We start from the raw sequence: 17,885 nt of genomic DNA on the forward strand, positions 1-17,885 counted from the left end.
AAGTGTGTAATGTTGCTGTTTGAGCATAAACAACATCTGCAAAGTTATGATGCTCAAAGTTCAATGCAAAGGGAGATATTTTCTTTTACAGAAAGGACTACAACAAACGTCTGATAGGGACTACAACAAGCTTCTTCCTGGGTTGGTGACTTCACAAACCCGAGTTGGTGACATAAACCCCGCCCCCGAGAACACGCAACAAAGGGGGTGTGGCCATGTTGGGCTGCTTTAGAGAAGAGGAAGAGTTGTTGTAGTAGAGTGTTGCTTTCATGCCGTCATTTTACGCCGGACTGCTTCACAAACGAGGGTCAATTCAACACTGGATTTACACAAAGGGTTAACATGACGGCACATGCTAGTGGATGAGTTGAATCAACTCCACAGCAACTACATAACTTTATCCACTAACCATTCAGAAATGTCCAGTTTCATTCTGAAAGTTGTAACTTCTTCCTGATTCTCTCCGTCAGTGTCCAAATCTGGTTTGTAACAGTCGTCATTTTGGCTGCGTGAGATTCTCCACCTTCGTTGTTGTTGAGCAAACGAAGCATGAGCTGTTAAAGCTCCACCCTCTTTTTGAAAGGGGGCGGGAGTAGCAGCTCATTTGCATTTAAAGGGACACACACAAAAATGGCACATTTTTGCTCACACCCAAATAGAGGCAAATTTGACAAGCTATAAATAATGATCTGTGGCTATTTTGAGCTGAAACTTCAGACACATTCTAGAGACACCAGAGAGTTATGTTACACTTTGTTAAAAGTGGCATAATAGGTCCCCTTTAAGCAAAAAACTAAAACTAGATACAAACAAGAATTTTTGAAATATTCTTTAAGTAAATATGCAAGACGAACATCTTTGACCATTGCAACGTCTTGATTTTTTTTTTTAGTATCTCAAACCATAAGCACCACAAGTAAAGTAAAACTAGAAATAAATGACACATTTTCTTATTTAAGAGTGTATACATTTATGTGTACTAGTTTATTTCAGCTCATTAAGTCTTGGAAGAATTTGAATGATATCTTGGTGAATCTGAGCACATTGAGACCTCTTCTGACACTTTGGAGACGTATGTGAGATCACTAGGTTTTTTTCTCTCAGCAGACTCAAACAAATGCTTCCGTTTAATCTCATTGCTGCCTAGGAGAAACAATTGAGATATTAAAGAGATGTTATTTGTGATTTGTCCTATGGGAAGAGACCTAGTTTGTCATTATTGATCATACTGTCATCACCGCTGGAGGCTTCAGCCACGCTCAACTCCTCCCACCAACACTCGTGTCGTGAAATCAGGAGTCTGGGTTAATCTGAACTGCGCTGTATTTTTGAGAGAGTGTGTGAGAGAGAGAGAGAGAGAGAGAGAGCGAGAGAGAGAGAGAGAGAGAGAGAGAGCGAGCGAGCGTACTGCAGTACCGTCACACACTCCTTGTGCTCAGACCCGGAGTTGAGCACAAGGGACAGGAAGAGGAGGAGGAGGCGAGAACAGGGTTTGATGACTGCAGCGTCCCGACCACAGCTCATCTGAAGAGGGGAATCTGTCTCTCCTCTGCTCCAGCTCTGGGATTAAGTTTTTTTTCTTGTCTTGACATCATGGAGTCTCCCACCAGAGAGATCGAGGAGTTTGAAAGCACGTCGCTCAAGTACCTACAGCCCGACCAGATTGAGAAAATCTGGCTCCGACTGCGGGGACTGTGAGTATGAGTTTTTCAACAGGTTTTCTTGTGTTTTGTGTGGGTCTGTCTAAGAGGTTATCCAAGAGGCTGAATCTCATGTTAACATGCCCAGGTCACTTTGCACTGCAAAATCAAAAGGAAAAAATAAGAAATTATAATCTGTATAAAACCTTAGGACTGTTTTTGCATGGAGACATTATTTTTTTAATGACAATTAAGCAATTTTTTTGTTGATTCCCATTACTGAAAAACACACTTTTTGTTTAAAACGGCATAAATGAAATGTAGACGCAGTACAACAAATACTATCATGATGGACAAATACTTTTAAACAATAAAAATAATGATTAATAAAATAATTAAAATAAAAAAAGCATTCTTGGACATGCTGGATTTGGATGGGCAAATACTGTAAAAAAAAACTAATAATAATATATTAACATTTTTAAAAGATAATTAATGTTTTTTCGTTATAATAATGAGGATATTTTATGTTATTTCTTAATTGTCATGAACTTGTCACCATGCAAAATGTCTTGATGGTTCCAATTCCTTTTTCTTCTTCTCCCATTTTGTAATATGACTTGCACAGTTTCTGGACAGATTCACCCAAGAAGAAAAATTGTATATATATTTTTTTAAATGAGCAAAATATGTACATTCACAAATATTATTCTTTAAATTACAGCATATAAAGGTGTTTTATTGAGATTTTATTCACACATCAATGAGGTCATTTCAGACTTCACTGAGAGTTGGTGACTTTTTATTAATATGTTTCAGATACTTCTCAAAAAATATATTAAACAGCTCCATCATCTGTAGAAAAAACTAATCTCTTCAATGTCAATCACTTTTTCTCTCTGGCTCTTATTGGGCAGCTGGAGAAAAAGTCTTATTGTCCCAAAACTCAGTGAATGAAATGCAATTTCCTCACTATATGTGAAGAAGGAAGAATGAGTGAGAGAAGGAGAAAGAAAAAGCGAATGAAAGGGGATGAATGAGGGGAGGGCTTGGTTGTATCCTCTCATATTTTCACCTTTCATGCAGTAGAATAGTAAGTTTCCTCTGTTCATGTTATGTTTGAAGAGTTTTGTGTGTGTTTGTGTGTATTGGGTCTGTCAAAGTCAACATGAAATCAAATTAACCCGTTTAGTTTCTTAAAACGTCTTATTGATATAAATGCGCGTTAATCCAAAGAAGAAGATTTCTGTCTTCGTAATCTTTCATCTGAGCACATTAACTTGTTCCATCTCTGAAATGTCTTTCCTTTTCGGCTGACGTAGTTATATTTCAACTCCTCCCCTCCAACCACCTGTCATACAGAGACACTTTTCATAATCCAATCAATCCTTGTGGATAAAATCATGTCCTTCCCATCTTATTTTTCTTATTAAATATCGTATCATACTTCACTTGAACATACATCAGAGTCACATTACAGATAGGCTATATATGAGGAATAGTTTGCCTAAAAATGTAAGCAGTCATAGCCTACACTATCAATTCAAATACACTGCAAACCCTAACGCTTAAAATAATTAATTGGTTTGAGTAGGACAAACTTAAATTAAACAAATTTGTTGAGTATATAGCTCTTTCTTTTTCTTTCAAGTTCACAGAACTGGTATATTTTAAGTAAACTGAACTGTTTCATTGTTTTGAGTTTTATGAACTTATTTCATTTAATTTAGATGAACATAAGTTTAACTGAAATTGGGCTGGGATTTGTATTTCCCAGCATGCTTTGCCCATGAACCTTGAAAAGGGAGAGTAAATGCTAAAATTAAGTGTTATATAATGTTTTTTTTGTGCAAGATTAACGTTAAGTGGGAGATTTAGTAGTAATTAATGTTTTGTTATGCTAATTTAGAAGAGTTTCTGTTAATGTAGGTTTTTGGAGAGTCAAAAATTTGATTGCCTCAGTTTTTTTGAGTTTTTCCAACTTATTCGGGTTCACAGTGTAGTCAATCCAAACATGTTTTCTGTCTTCTGTGACACAAAAGCCGAATAATGAGAATTTTGCTGAATATCCAAGCTGTTCTTTTCCTTGCAATGACAGCAGATAGTAACCTATGGCTGTCAAGCTCAAAAACATCAAAAAGCACCATAAAAGTGCATATAAGGTAATTGACATCACACCTGGTGCAGCATGTCTTGAAGTTTGAATATGCATGTGCACAAATAAAATTGTGAATTTGTTTTAAGCACTTTTGCTGTTCTGTGTAACGGAGGGCAAAACAAGTGCTCTTTTTGCCAAAATTGCATCAGTCCCTTTACTGGGTTTGGATTTTTGCCCGTCACAAGACGTCAGGCCAGTTCATGGGGTGTTAAGCTGTTTTGCAGTGTGTTGGGCATGTAGAAGCAGCTGTGTATGTGGATGTTAAAGGTTACTGCAGTGGCTAAATCTGACTGCATCAGCATTTAATCTCGCAGAAAGCCTCAAACATGCACAGCTGTCATGTATACGTGGACATGGTTATGCATGTGCCCTTGTGTGCATACAACCTCTTAATGGTGTGAAGCAGTACTCGTAATTGTGTTTGGTGACTTCAGAAAGAAAAGGGAGACAGTAAGGAGTTTCCTTCTTTTACGGTGCAATTTCAGGCACCGGTGATAGTGGCTCATGGCAGGAATGAGTAATGATTGGGCAGCTCAGATTTTTCCTGTGCGCTGACTAATTGCTTCACCGTCCTTGTGTTGTTAATGGACTATATGAAAACGCATATCTGGACTGTTAGCGACACCGTAAAAACATACCAGAAGAAGTGATGCTTTAAACAGCCTGTATTCAAAGTCATAAATGCTAGGATGCTTAATGGGCTTTGAAACAAAATTTGTGTAGCCTCAAAAATTGAAAAGATTTGATTTTACTGTATCAATTAGATATTGAGAATTTTTTGGCATGAGTTTGCATGTGTTATATGTGGAGACTTTTTCATTTTATGTAATTTGAAAAATATAATATAACAAGGTTTACTCTTTATGGAATGTTATACATTTATAAATACATTAGACCACTATTATTCAGAGCCCCTAGAGGGACATGGTGAAGGGAAAAAATATGACATGAAGGAAAAATTATATGTCAGTGCTTTTGTGTTCCCCTGCAAAAACTTTGCGTTCGCTCGCAAAGAGCTCGAAAGGTTTTGCAAGCAAACGCAAAGTGTCGCGGGGGAACGCAAAACATATGCGAGATAACGTAAAGTTTCTCAGGGGAACGCAAAACATTAGCAGGAGAATGCAAAACATTTGCGAGAGAATGCAAAATTTCTTGGGGGAATGCAAAACATTTGCGAGAGAACACAAAAGCTTTGAATTATTATTTTTCCTACTGTCTTCCCCCCCACCACCATGTCCCTTTAGGGTCTCCGTACTATTAAAACGTGACCTTAATCTCAAAAATATGTTCTAAGAACTTTTTGCTAATGTTCCCATTAAGTTTCCATTAAGAAAACATTATTTCTGAATGTTATCTGAACATTCAAAACGTTAAGGTAACGTTCCATTTTAGCATTCTTAAAACATTATAACAGTTACTTTTGAATATTCTCTGAACTTTCTGAAACAAATTAAAAAAACATTTTAAAAATGTTAGACGAACATTCAACTAAAACGTTTCAGATAAAACGCTCCATGAACAATGTATAAATACATTTTTTGTGCTAATAGCATTATTAAAGACCAGATAACATTGAACAAACATTCTGTTACTGGAAGAACATTTGTTTATAACTTTGAGAGAACGTTAGCTAAAGTTCTGAGAACGTTCCCTGTTAATTGGGGAAACGGCGGGGTTTAAATGTAGACTGTGAGAGTATGTTTATTATTAAAGAAACAATTAAAATATTAATGTGAATAGTAGCCAAATGCAGGTTTTTAACATTGTGTTTGTTTTGTTTCAGGAGAAAGTACAAGAAAACATCACAGAGGTAAGGCAGTGAAGATCTGAGGTGTGCTGAACTCATCACCGTCCACTGTGAACAAACACTTTCAGCAATAAATGTGATTTCTCCAATATTTGTGCTTCATGTACTGTGTGCATAAGCCAGATTCAATTACATTCACTCAAGCATGGAAACCTTTACCTGATGGAAAATTGGTAGAAAAATCTCTCATAGCTTTTTAAAATGGTAATGCTTTTTTTTTTTTTTAACATGGTAAGCGGAATGTTGCTGTTCTAAGGTAGTCTATACTCTTAAAAATGATAGGTTCTTAACTGGCATCTATGGTTCCATGAAGAACCTTTAACTTCCATGGAAATTTTACATTCCATAAAAGGTTCTTTAGATTATTTAAATATTTATCACACTAAGAAAAAAATGGTTCTTTTATAGGGTGTGTTCACACTTGGCATGTTTGGTTCAATTAAAACGAACCCTGGTGTGATTGCTTTTTTAGTATAGTTCATTGGAATAAGTGTGAACGCTACAATCCGAACCAAACAAACAGAGACAGCTGAAAAGATGGGTCTCGGTTCGCTTCCACACAAACTCTGGTGCAGTTCAAATGAAATGAGCGCAACACGGACCAAAGACATCTAAATGAACTAAAAACAGGATGTGATGGCACAAGATGCGACCATAAAAAGGACAGAATGATTTTTTTTCGTCATAGTCGCGATGTTGCCCATCATAGCTCGGTACATGCATCAGAACCGCATCTCCTCGCAGCAGATCTTCGTTTGTGTGTGTGACGGAGGAATTCCTGCTGCTGTTTTGACTCCTTTGCACACTTCACGAGTTGACATCATATACCATCATATGTATCATATGTATAGAGCAAGCACATTTATTCCGTCACAAAATAGTCATCATAAAAGCCTTTTTTTTTTTTTTTTGGTTTGGTGTTAAAAATGAACCAGGAATAAATGCATTGTTTTCTTTTTTGGTCCGGATCAAAAGAACAAAGAGAACCGAACTACAAATGTGAACACACTAGGGGTGTAACGGTACATGCATTCGCCCCGAACCATCACAATATGGACGTCACGGTTCGGTGCATACAGTCAGACGATGAATACAGTCAGTCACAGACGATCCACGCTCCAATCCAGAAGGGTGCGTGCACGGTAATGCATCGCTGTTTGCTAACTGCCACAACAGGAAAAAGAGCAGAAGAAGAAGAGACGATCTATGTGCCAACTCAAAACTAGAGTTCAGATGGCACGCAAGTGCTTGCTAGTAGCCTATACACTGAGTTTTCAATTAATTTTTGTGACACGCTCCACTATCTTCACGGAAAGAAAACCGAGACGTCAGAAAGCAGCATCCTGTTAGTTTTCTTTATTTTACAAAAGCACAATGTTTTGTTTATTACTGTTAGTGTACACAAATAAAATTTCGAATAATGTCTTATTCTTATCTGCATGACCATAAATGACAGAGTATTTTAAGTTGTTTCTGCTGTTATAATGAGACAAAATCATTTGGCATTGTGCCGATTTGTGTCGTGGAAGTCTCACAAAAAGGGAAGCAGGTGCAGTTTCTCTTGCTGTCTTGTTGGAAGGTGAAGTAGGCTCAGATGTAGATTGCACTTTTTCTCCTTCTCACTTATCTTTCTGTGATTTCTTGAAAAAGCATGATATTGAACTTTGTGCATTCACCATTTTCACCGCATGTTAATGAACTCTTACGCACAAAGATGACTAAGTTTTATTTTTCATTATTCTATTTATTTGTACTTTTAAAACACAAGAGATGCTTTTCAGTTTTGCAGCTGATTGTGACCAAATACCTTTTTTTTTTTTTTTTTTTTTTTTAATCAGCCCTATAAATAAATATGCGAGAGAACGTAAAGTTTCTCAGGGGAACGCAAAACATTAGCAGGAGAATGCAAAGTTTCTTGGGGGAATGCAAAACATTTGCGAGAGAATGCAAAATTTCTTGGGAACGCAAAACATTTGCAAGAGAACACAAAAGCTTTGAATTATTATTTTTCCTACTGTCATTCCCCCCACCACTATGTCCCTTTAGGGTCTCCGTACTATTAAAACGTGATCTTAATCTCAAAAATATGTTCTAAGTACTTTTTGCTAATGTTCCCATTAAGTTTCCATTAAGAAAACATTATTTCTGAATGTTATCTGAACATTCAAAACGTCCAGTTGTAAAATGTTTTGCGTTAAGGTAACGTTCCATTTTAGCATTCTTAAAACATTATAACAGTTACTTTTGAATATTCTCTGAACTTTCTGAAACAAATTAAAAAACATTTTAAAAATGTTAGACGGACATTCAACTAAAACGTTTCAGATAAAACGCTCCATATGTTAATGAACTCTTACGCACAAAGATAACTAAGTTTTATTTTTCATAATTCTATTTATTTGTACTTTTAAAACACAAGAGATGCTTTTCAGTTTTGCAGCTGATTGTGACCAAATACCTTTTTTTTTTTTTTTTATCAGCCCTACAAAAAAATATGACCCATAATTTACTCACCCTCAAGCCATCCTAGGTGTATATGACTTTTTTTCTTTCAGCCAAACACAATCAGAGTTATAATAAAAATATCCTGGCTCTTCTAAGCTTTATAATGGGAGTAATTGGAGGATGCAGCTCGCAGCTCCAGAGGGTTAATAAATTCCTTCTGATACGAATCAATACGTTTGTGTAAGACAAATATCCTTATTTAAAACTATATAAAGTAAAATAATGAGCTTCCAGTGTGACAGCCATACGCATTGGTCTAAAAAGTGTTAACTTCTGCGATGTAGTACACAATGACATGATGTTATAACATAGGATATAGCATAGTACATCGTGTGATTGTGTACTGTCGTGGATGTTAACACTTTTTAGACGCAAGTCGAATGCATATCTGTCGTACCAAACTCGTATTGAACCGTGACCCCAAAACGGAGGTACGTACCGAACCGTGACTTTTCTGTACTTTTACACTTTTAGATCGCACCCCTAAGAACCTTTCACCAAATGGTTCTTCTTTGGCATTGCTGTGAAACTCCTGTTTTGGAACCTTTATATTTAGTGTACCAGACTAGATCAATTAGAAGACCAGCAGACCACATCCACCAACTCGGCCCAGCTAGATTATAAAGTAATTTTTTTTTGGAAGAACAAGCAACGATTTGTGAGGTCAGTTTTGAATTTCTGTTGAGTTTTGAGATAGTTTAAGCTGGATTGTCCAGCAGGCGCTGATAAAAAAGATTTCTCAGAATTCCTGATAAATCCCATTAGAAATGCTGGGACCTGATTGTGGAGTAAGCTCGTGATGGAGTAGAGTTACCTCGTGCATTTATCAGAATTACATGGCAACACAATCCACAAAGAAAGGCGATGACAGCGTGCTGCGTTTGTATGAATGTGGCTCTTTTGCATCACCGAAAACATCTGTTGAAACAAATGTGCTTCGGCACTGTGCAATTATGAGTGAGAAGAGGTGGAGAGACAATAACAGAGAAAGAAAGATGTCAGGAGAGCCAATGCTGAAACATAACGTAAAAGTGACCGAATGAGAGAAACACACACACACAGAGAGAGATTGTTAAGTCAGGTCTAATATTAGAGCGAGAGTGGGTTTAATTGGGGAGGGCTCAGCAGAGACTTTCCTCCGCTAACAGAGGGAGGGATGACTTCCTGTGCAGCTCCTCTCTGATTGACAGCTCAATGGGAGTCTGGGTAATTATGGCAGGCTAATTGGCTGCAGAGCATTCTGGGACTCTGTCATTACAGAAGCAACAGGACAGTTACAAACACACGTGTGTGAGAGCATTATGTGCATGGACACACAAACACATGAAGATCTTTCCTCAGTTTTCATATTAAATGAACTGAGCAGTTATTCTCAATGTAACTTTTGTTATCTTTAACATTTATTGTTATTTACTACACTTTTATTATTATTTAGTAAATTTTCTATATAGATTTCTATACTGAATTATTAGATTACTAATTTTTAGCCGTTTCTTAATATGCATTCTTTTCTGTATTTGTGTTCTTGTGGACTTGTGATCAGTGGCTGCCCAAGTACTGTTCCAATTCAAAGTTCACATCTAGCCAAGGACAGTTCAGATCCCTGGATGTGTTTTTGCTCCGCCCCTTTTATTTTAAATTGTAATAATATTTCACAATATTACTGTATTTTTGATCAAATAAATAAATAAACACACATATATACTCTTTGTAATTAGCTGAAATGATAAACGAGATGATAAAATGATCATTTTATGGTGTCTGTTTGGAGCTTGGTCACTGTATGCTTTTGTTGACTGGGAAAGAGCAGTTTGAATATTTCCTGAAACAACTTTTGTGTTCCAGGGAACAACATGAGGGTGAATAAATTGACAGAATTTACTTTTTTTAGACCTTCAGTGGCAGAAGGTCTAAGAGCTCTTGCACCTGGAGATCGCTCCCTTGAGTAAGTAGGCTGTAAATACAGGATGATAATAAATGCAGGAATAATTGCTGCAGAATGTTGGAGTGGTGGCTGCAAACACTCATAGAAGGTAAAGAGAAGAGCGTTGGGCTAATTCGGTACTGAAACACCTGCATGTAAATGACACAAGCAATCACACACACTTCACATGAGCTCTTAAAAAACCACTCGACATCCCCATTGATGATAAGAGTGAGTTTTGAATGTTGACTGTCTCTGTGTGTGTGTGTGTGTGTGTGTGTGTGTGTGTGTGTGTGTGTGTGTGTGTGTGTGTGTGTGTGTGTGTGTGTGTGTGTGTGTGTGAGAAAGAGACAAACAGGCAGATATCTAAATTATATTGATATGCAATTTATCTGTAATTAAAATACTGTTGTGTTGTGTTGTGAAGTGAATTGATAGGATACTGTAATGTACACTGTATAATATTAAAAAGGTATATAATACAACGGTAAATCACGTCACATGATCTCCTCATATTTCTTGTTTCATTTAGAAAGTGGCACCCAGTTAGTATTATTTCAGAAAGAAGTACAGTTAATTAGGATTTTGGTCTTTTAATTTAAAGTAATTAAATAATTATTGAATTAGAAGGCAATTAAAGGTGCAATATGTAAGAATTTTTCAGTAAAATATCCAAAAACCACTAGGCCAGTGTTATATATTTTGTTCACTTGAGTACTTACAATATCCCAAATGTTTTCAACCATTTGTAAATCATGAGAAAATTGCAATTTTAATCAAGGCTCCGGGACGTGTGAGGAGTCGCCTGTCAATTGCGTCATACCCGCGTTTCCGGTTTTATTTTGTAGAAACTATGGAAACACCAAAGACGCTTTAATATTTACATGTTTTAATAGACAAGGGAACAACTGTTTTGATGTATTTATAGACAGAAAACTAAGTATTGTTATATAGCTCAACACGTTTAGTCTTATTGTTTAAATCTATTTTTTGCGAGTACCATGCCTCAGAGAAAATCACTATTTTGTCAAGTAGCACTATTTTCTCTTCACTTGTCTCAAACAAGTGTCTCACAGCAGCCGCCGAGCGAACGCACAGAGTAACGTTATAACATCATTTTCAACACTCTCAAATGTATCTAATATGATAAACAGAGCTGCGTTACCTCATACTCATGACCGGGAAAGCAGAAGCGGCGCCAGCGACTGTGTCATAATAAAAGTCCCTCTGCTCGAGGCGTGTGTTGCTCCAGCGGCCTCGTTCAGCTCCCACAACACTCGGTCCTGCTCTACTTCATACTGAATTAACATTAAAAATCGCATCCATGAACATGATTTCTTCTCGAGTCCTATCCCGATTATTTTCAACCGGCTGTGAGGTGGAGACCACATGTCTCAAGATTCCGCGCTCAAACTACGCAAGCTACACCTTTGTTTTGAATAGGCCTCTAGCGACCTCTAGCGGAAAATCTTACATATTGCACCTAATAAAAATAAAAGAATAAAAATAAGAACAGTAAAATATGTCTAATTAGAATTATGAAGTAATCAATTTAATCTTTAATTTTCAAATACTGTTTTATTTTAAAATATGCACATATTCACTCTTATTTGTATGTCTGTGACAAAAACGCAAAACGTTTCTTCTTTCGTCACATTCAGTTATGAATTACATTAATCGTAAATTATAGTATATTTTCAGTTTATAACTGCAAAATTTAATAAAAAAGTTGAGTAGTTTGCATTACTTGTTGTTTGTTGAACATTTCTATCGTAAATCAGTTGTCAAATATTCAGTCTTTAGCTACTTACATTTTACCATGCACTCTTTCACTGTTAAAAACTGTTTACACTACACCGTGTTCAACTAAAAATGGAAAACAATTTATGCATTTTAGCTGTTCATTTACACAACAATGGCATTTTGGGGGCCTGAAAACGCAAACTTTTGAAAATGGGTTTCAAAGTGCAAGTTTTTGAAAATTATACTGTTATTGTCTCTGTATAAACAACAAAAACGTGAATTTGTGAAAACGATGATGTCAAGCACATGCGTATTACATGTTCAGTCTATAGGCATGTAGTGTTCTTTACTAAGTGGCATCGCCAACTACTGGCCTGGCAGCAGAGTACAATGTTTTTAGTAGATTTTGTGGATCCGTGTAAACAGAAATCATTTTGACAACGTTGTCGACTGTATATGTGAAAACCCCAAAGGAAAAACGTTTCCGTTTTTAGTACATTATTGTCTTATAATCATTCCCTAAAGCATTGTGTTGGAATTCGCACTCATCTTCTGTGAACAGTAAGCCCCGCCTTCTTTGATTTGATTGGCCATCTCAGTTATTTTTATATTGACAAGCGCTGTTAGACCACTGTGGCTAAAAATGTAACATTTAAAACTTGATGCCAACCTAACAACAAACAGAGAAGTGCGTAATGGAGTGCAGCAGAGCAGCATTACGAATATGAAATATTGGGGGGACAAATGGACAATTTGTCCATTTGTCATTATTAGTGGGGACTTGTCTATAGTGGTTACGACCCTGAACAAAATCATGATTTCCTGCTAAATGAATGCTACAGCAGTCTTTGGACATTCTAGTGCTAGAGAGAATTTTATTCGACGAAATGTTGAGGATAAGGTGTGGCATCAGTATTGTTTGTCCATTTTTCCATAAAGAGAAAGATTGTTTATTTTCAGTGTGTATGGTCAAGGTCAATTTGAAGATGGCCTTATAACGAACAGCTACAAAACTCCAATTCAGATTTTTTGGGGTCTTTAAAAATTGTGATCTGATATAGCTTTCAGTTCATTTCATCAAGTTGAGCGCATTGCATTGTGGAATACACTGTCCCGTGAAGAGTAATCTGGTTGTGTACTGCACATTTTGACTAATGTAGTAGATCATCTGGGTTTTCTGTACATAAAAAATATTTGCATACCACAGAAAAGTGGTATGAGCTTTTTTCTCTACATGTTTTTTCTCTACATGTGTACACCTCTCTGTCTCTCTCTCTGTTTCTGTCTGGCCTGTCATGTGCTTTTTTAAAGCAGATTTGTGTGTCCTCTGGGGCTGGCTCTGTGTAATTGTCATGGTTGCTTTGTGGGAGCAGGTGCAAGACCACCCCCTCAAAAATTAACTTCTTCTCTCTGGCCATCTACTTCAGAGCGCCACCTACAGACGGGACACTGATGAGTAATTTCACAGATCAGACCGATCTTACATTGTGACATTTGTTTTTGAATAATTGCACAAATATGCAAAAATGCTAAAGAAAACAGTTTCAACATTGGTGTTACTACCCCTTTTAAGGATTATTTTCAGCATTTTATTGACTAGAAAATATGTCTACTATACTATGTAAGTCACAAATTTATTCAGATAAACCTTACCAAACTTCACCTCTAGATACCAACTGCAGTAATAATAATACACTCGAAAAAAGATGGTTCTTTAAAGGTTCTTTACATGTAGTAACAGTTCCATTTTTACTACAATAAAAAATAAAAGTATCTAATTGACAACATTTTTTAACAATATAAAGGGATAGTTCACCTAAAAATGAAAAATATCTCATGATTTACTGACCCTCAAGCCAGGTGTATATGACTGTCTTCTTTCAGACGAACATAATCGGAGATATATTTAGGTCAATGAGATGAGGGGCCTTTTTTTTTAAATAATAATAATAAAAAAACAAAGATATGACATCCAAATTATGTAAGGTAGTACAACTAGATCTGTTTTATTGAATCCAAAAGGTTTTAATTATATTTTGCTACATATAAAGGTATTTTAAAGATTTTGAAGTGTCAAAAGGTCATTCGGTTTAACCAATACAGCCATTTCATTTGTGATTGAAATATCTTAAAATGTAATAAATGTATATTATGTATTTTTTTTTATTCTGGCATGATTTTATAACATCATATATCAACATAATGCAAAATGGTATTAAAATTATGTGTAGAAGTCATTGCTTTGTTATGAGAAAGAATGTCCGGAAAAATGAATTTCATTGATGTTATTCGGTGTAACCAATATAAAGGGACCATTTTAGATCAAGCCATGCCCTCAATATGACGTGACAGGATGTGACATCATTCAGACACCTGCAAAGGACCACATGGTCATTAAGCAAAGTAACTAACTCTCTCTTAACTATCTGAAAAATTCATGTTTTCACTTGCTCATACTCATGTGCCGAAACATCAGGTCATTCGGTACAACCGCTATAAAACATGGATAATGTTGTATTATTTTAAAAACTTGTACTAAGTATAAAATGTTTGATTGAACTTTTGTTAGCTAGCTAGCAAGCTAACTAGCTAGATATCAGCCTGTTAGCATTGTTTGAAAATATCATCATTCGGTATAACCAAAAGTGTCATTCGGTAAAACCAAAATTTTGGTTAAATCGAATGACTTTTTTGGTGACCATCTTGGAAAAAAAAGAAAAAAAAAACTTAAAAATTAATTATATCTCCATTATGTTTTTATTCGTCAATGACCCATTTAAAAATATCCTGACTCTTCCAAGCTTAAAATAATGGTAGTGAATAGGGGGCCAGATTTTGAAGCTCCTGCCCCTCCAAAATATGCATCCATCCAATAATCTATACAGCTCCAGGGGGTTAATAAAGGCCTTCTGTGAAGCAATGGGTTTTTTCATAAGAAAAATATCCATATTTAAAATAACTAGCTTCCAGCAGACAGTGTATATGAATCCTATCCTGGTGTATAGGAATAATATTTCTATCCTACTTCACTGTGACTGGATGGAGCAAGTTTCTGAACAGATTGAACTTCATTGATAGGTAAATGTGGATGGTCAAGTGCTAATATGCTCATGTGACTTTTGTGCAGCTTTATTAATGGTGTAGCATGAAAATGACATAGCTGACCTGAGCCACATAGGGACCAGAATATCACTTTGGGTGTGGGCTTGCTCGTTTGACCAGTAAGCAACCACATACACATAGAAACACCTTGTCGTTATGATGATGAGTTTTGCACACCACTCAATGTGAAACTAGACTCACTGAATGGTTTTTAGAAAGAGAAGGGTGTTTGTTGTGAGTTGTGAACATTTGAGTTTTAGTATTTTGAACTTTTTCATTTCAGAGGAACAAGACTGCTCCTTTTTTCCATGGTCCCCTGACTTTCATGTTATTTTGTTTTGGCAGCTGTAAATGGATTTTTTCCTCTCTGTAAACAAAATTAAAAGCAGTCCAGGCTGTTCCTCGCACTAGTAATTTCAAAGCTCCATATCATCTGCAGCGGCACATTGGCACTGTTGATCAAACACCAACAAAGTCGTAAACTCTTCACTCATATCAAGTTTGCAGCATACTTTATATCCTGTCAGCACTCAGATTTACACAGATGATTACTTAATTCACTGCTGAATATCTCTCCTGAGGTTAATGAACCACTCATGCCACTTTATTACCTCTGCCCTCCTGCGACACGGTGCCAGGCATTGCCAATCCATCAGCTGCTCGGGCACGGCTGGCCCGGCCTAACAGGATTGATATCGAACCGACTGTGGAGAACTATTAATTATTTACTCTGGCTGATGTTTGTCTTTGTGTGTGTGTGTGTGTGTGTGTGTCAGTGGCTAGTGGCAGAACATTTATAAAGGAATAATAGTTGCCCTAAAATAAATATTCTGTCATCATTTACTAACACTCACATCTTTATAAACCTGCATGATTTGATTCCGAACACAAGGTCCGTTGTATCCGTTGTGTCTGTTGTGGTCCATTCTTTTCTATACAATGAATGTGGAAAGTTTTTTTGCAACTATGGCCTAATGATTATTTTTGACTTATAAGCCTGTTGAGTATTTTTTGATTAATCTTAAAAAAAAATCGAAATTTTATTTTCAGTAGGCCTACACATTAAATAATGTTATTCCACTTATTTTTTGTGAATTGATGTACGGAATATAAACGAATGAATGTAGGTTATTACATACATTTTGTATGGAAAAAAAGATTATAAAATAAAAAATAGGGTCACAATTAGGTCTATAAATGATGATTAAAATACAAAAGCACAAACTCAGTGTTACCAGCTAAAGTAGAACACAAAAATTTACTCTGATCATAGTAAGTAACGTTTTTCTTATTTTATATCCCATTAATCCCAAGTTACTATTCTCATCATTATCATTGTGTTACATGTAGAATTTCAATTGAATATGGTAATTTTAAAGCTAAATGTAATGCCCGACAACAAATATTTAATAACAATTAGCGCTTAATCTTGAGTAATCGCATCCAAAATAAAAGTTTGTTTACATAATATATGTGTGTACTGTATATATTTATTATGTGTATATATAAATACACACACATGCATGTTTATATTTAACAAAAATGTATTTATATATAAAATATTTATATATAATATAAATTATATAAATATATATACATGCATATGCAAATATTTCTTAAATATATTTATACAGTCAAACCAAAATTTATTCAGACACCTTGAACATTTCATTCATTATTACAGTTTATTCACTATAGTTAAAAAAAAAGGGTAATAAAATATGACAAGATCTCCGAGTTAAACTGTGTCAGAAAAAAATTATCTTAATTATGTCAGCAAAACATGGTCAGATCAAAGTGTCTGCATAATTTTTGTTTTTCTGTTTTACTGGTAGTCCACTGTATGAAGAATTTTTGGGTAAAATATGTCACATAAAAATAATAAATATTATTTTTATAAATAGTAAATATACACAGTACATACATATTATGTAAACGCAAACTTATTTTGGATGTGATTAATTGTTTGACAGCACTGATAATAATAAATATTTTTAAGAATAAATGTTTTATTTAATATTCTTTCTCTATTGCGGCATCTGTTTGACGCACATGCGCACGCTCTTTTTTAGGAAATCTGAAGGCTGCATCTGAAAAAATATATGTCAAATGTACGCTGGGAAAAAACACTTCTCAAGCACATTGAAACAATACACACACTTGACAGGTTAACCTATATGCTTCAGCTTTTGAGCTTTTCACTCAGACCGCCACCATTTTACAATTTTTTTGAATGTAAAGGCAGTTTTCGCTACTGTACGCGATGCTCACACTAATTTACATTGCATATTTTGATAAATATAAATAGCCTACCATATAGTCCATACAGTACAATACTGTATAAAGTCTTCATAAGTCATATAATGGACCCCGTTTTACAGACTGTGATGATGCATTTCCACAGTAATCAGCATCGTAAATGTAATAAAGTTTTTCATTTTTTTTTTATTTTTTTTTTTTAATTAATATACATTTTTAATGCTGTACTTTGTGTTGTATTACACTAGCAGTAAATTAAAAAAATAAATAAAAAAAATGCGAGGGTGTTTCTACAACGGTTGAGGGATTGGTGGCAAATTTGACATCTGTCTGTCTTCTGACTGCTGTAATCAATCTCTCTAGATTTTTCCCTCTCTTGGAAAGTCATGGAAATGCTGAAAATGTGAAAACTGAAAAGGGTCCACATCTTTATGAGGACAAGATCAAAATATGTCATTATTTCCTATTTATTTTTTTCAGAACATTTAGGCTATACTGAAAAAGGTCAGTGTTTAGCAAGCAAAGAATTAAACTGACAAATGAAAATACATGTCTTTAGTGGGGTTTTTGACATTGTAACCTGTGTAGGACACTTTAAAGTCCTCCACATTTTACCGTCACTGCTGGACTTCTGCATTAGTGCTGGTCTGCTATTCTTCACCTAATGAATCAGGCTTAATTGAGCTGTTAATGGAATATTAATCAGTGCTGGACAGCCTGTGTTTCACAGAGAAACCAATCTTTAAA

The 17,885-nt window shown here is 35.5% G+C and overlaps 1 protein-coding gene across 8 annotated transcripts in view; it reads left to right on the forward strand.

Moving 5' to 3' along the window:
* Positions 1-17,885, forward strand: part of pde1cb (phosphodiesterase 1C, calmodulin-dependent b) — a 109,532-nt gene that overhangs the window by 46,479 nt on the left and 45,168 nt on the right. For 3 of the 8 annotated variants that reach the window (XM_048163841.1, XM_048163842.1, XM_048163845.1), the window contains exon 4: positions 5,582-5,608. The exons of 3 other annotated variants lie outside the window; for them this stretch is intronic. In XM_048163841.1, coding sequence (XP_048019798.1) covers positions 5,582-5,608 — 27 coding nt within the window. Of the gene's footprint in view, positions 1-675; positions 1,695-5,581; positions 5,609-17,885 lie in introns of those variants that run through there. 2 more of the 8 variants (XM_048163847.1, XM_048163848.1) reach the window with 2 other exon arrangements.

This window comes from Megalobrama amblycephala, linkage group LG17 (genome assembly GCF_018812025.1).
Source record: "Megalobrama amblycephala isolate DHTTF-2021 linkage group LG17, ASM1881202v1, whole genome shotgun sequence".
NCBI lineage: Eukaryota > Metazoa > Chordata > Actinopteri > Cypriniformes > Xenocyprididae > Megalobrama > Megalobrama amblycephala.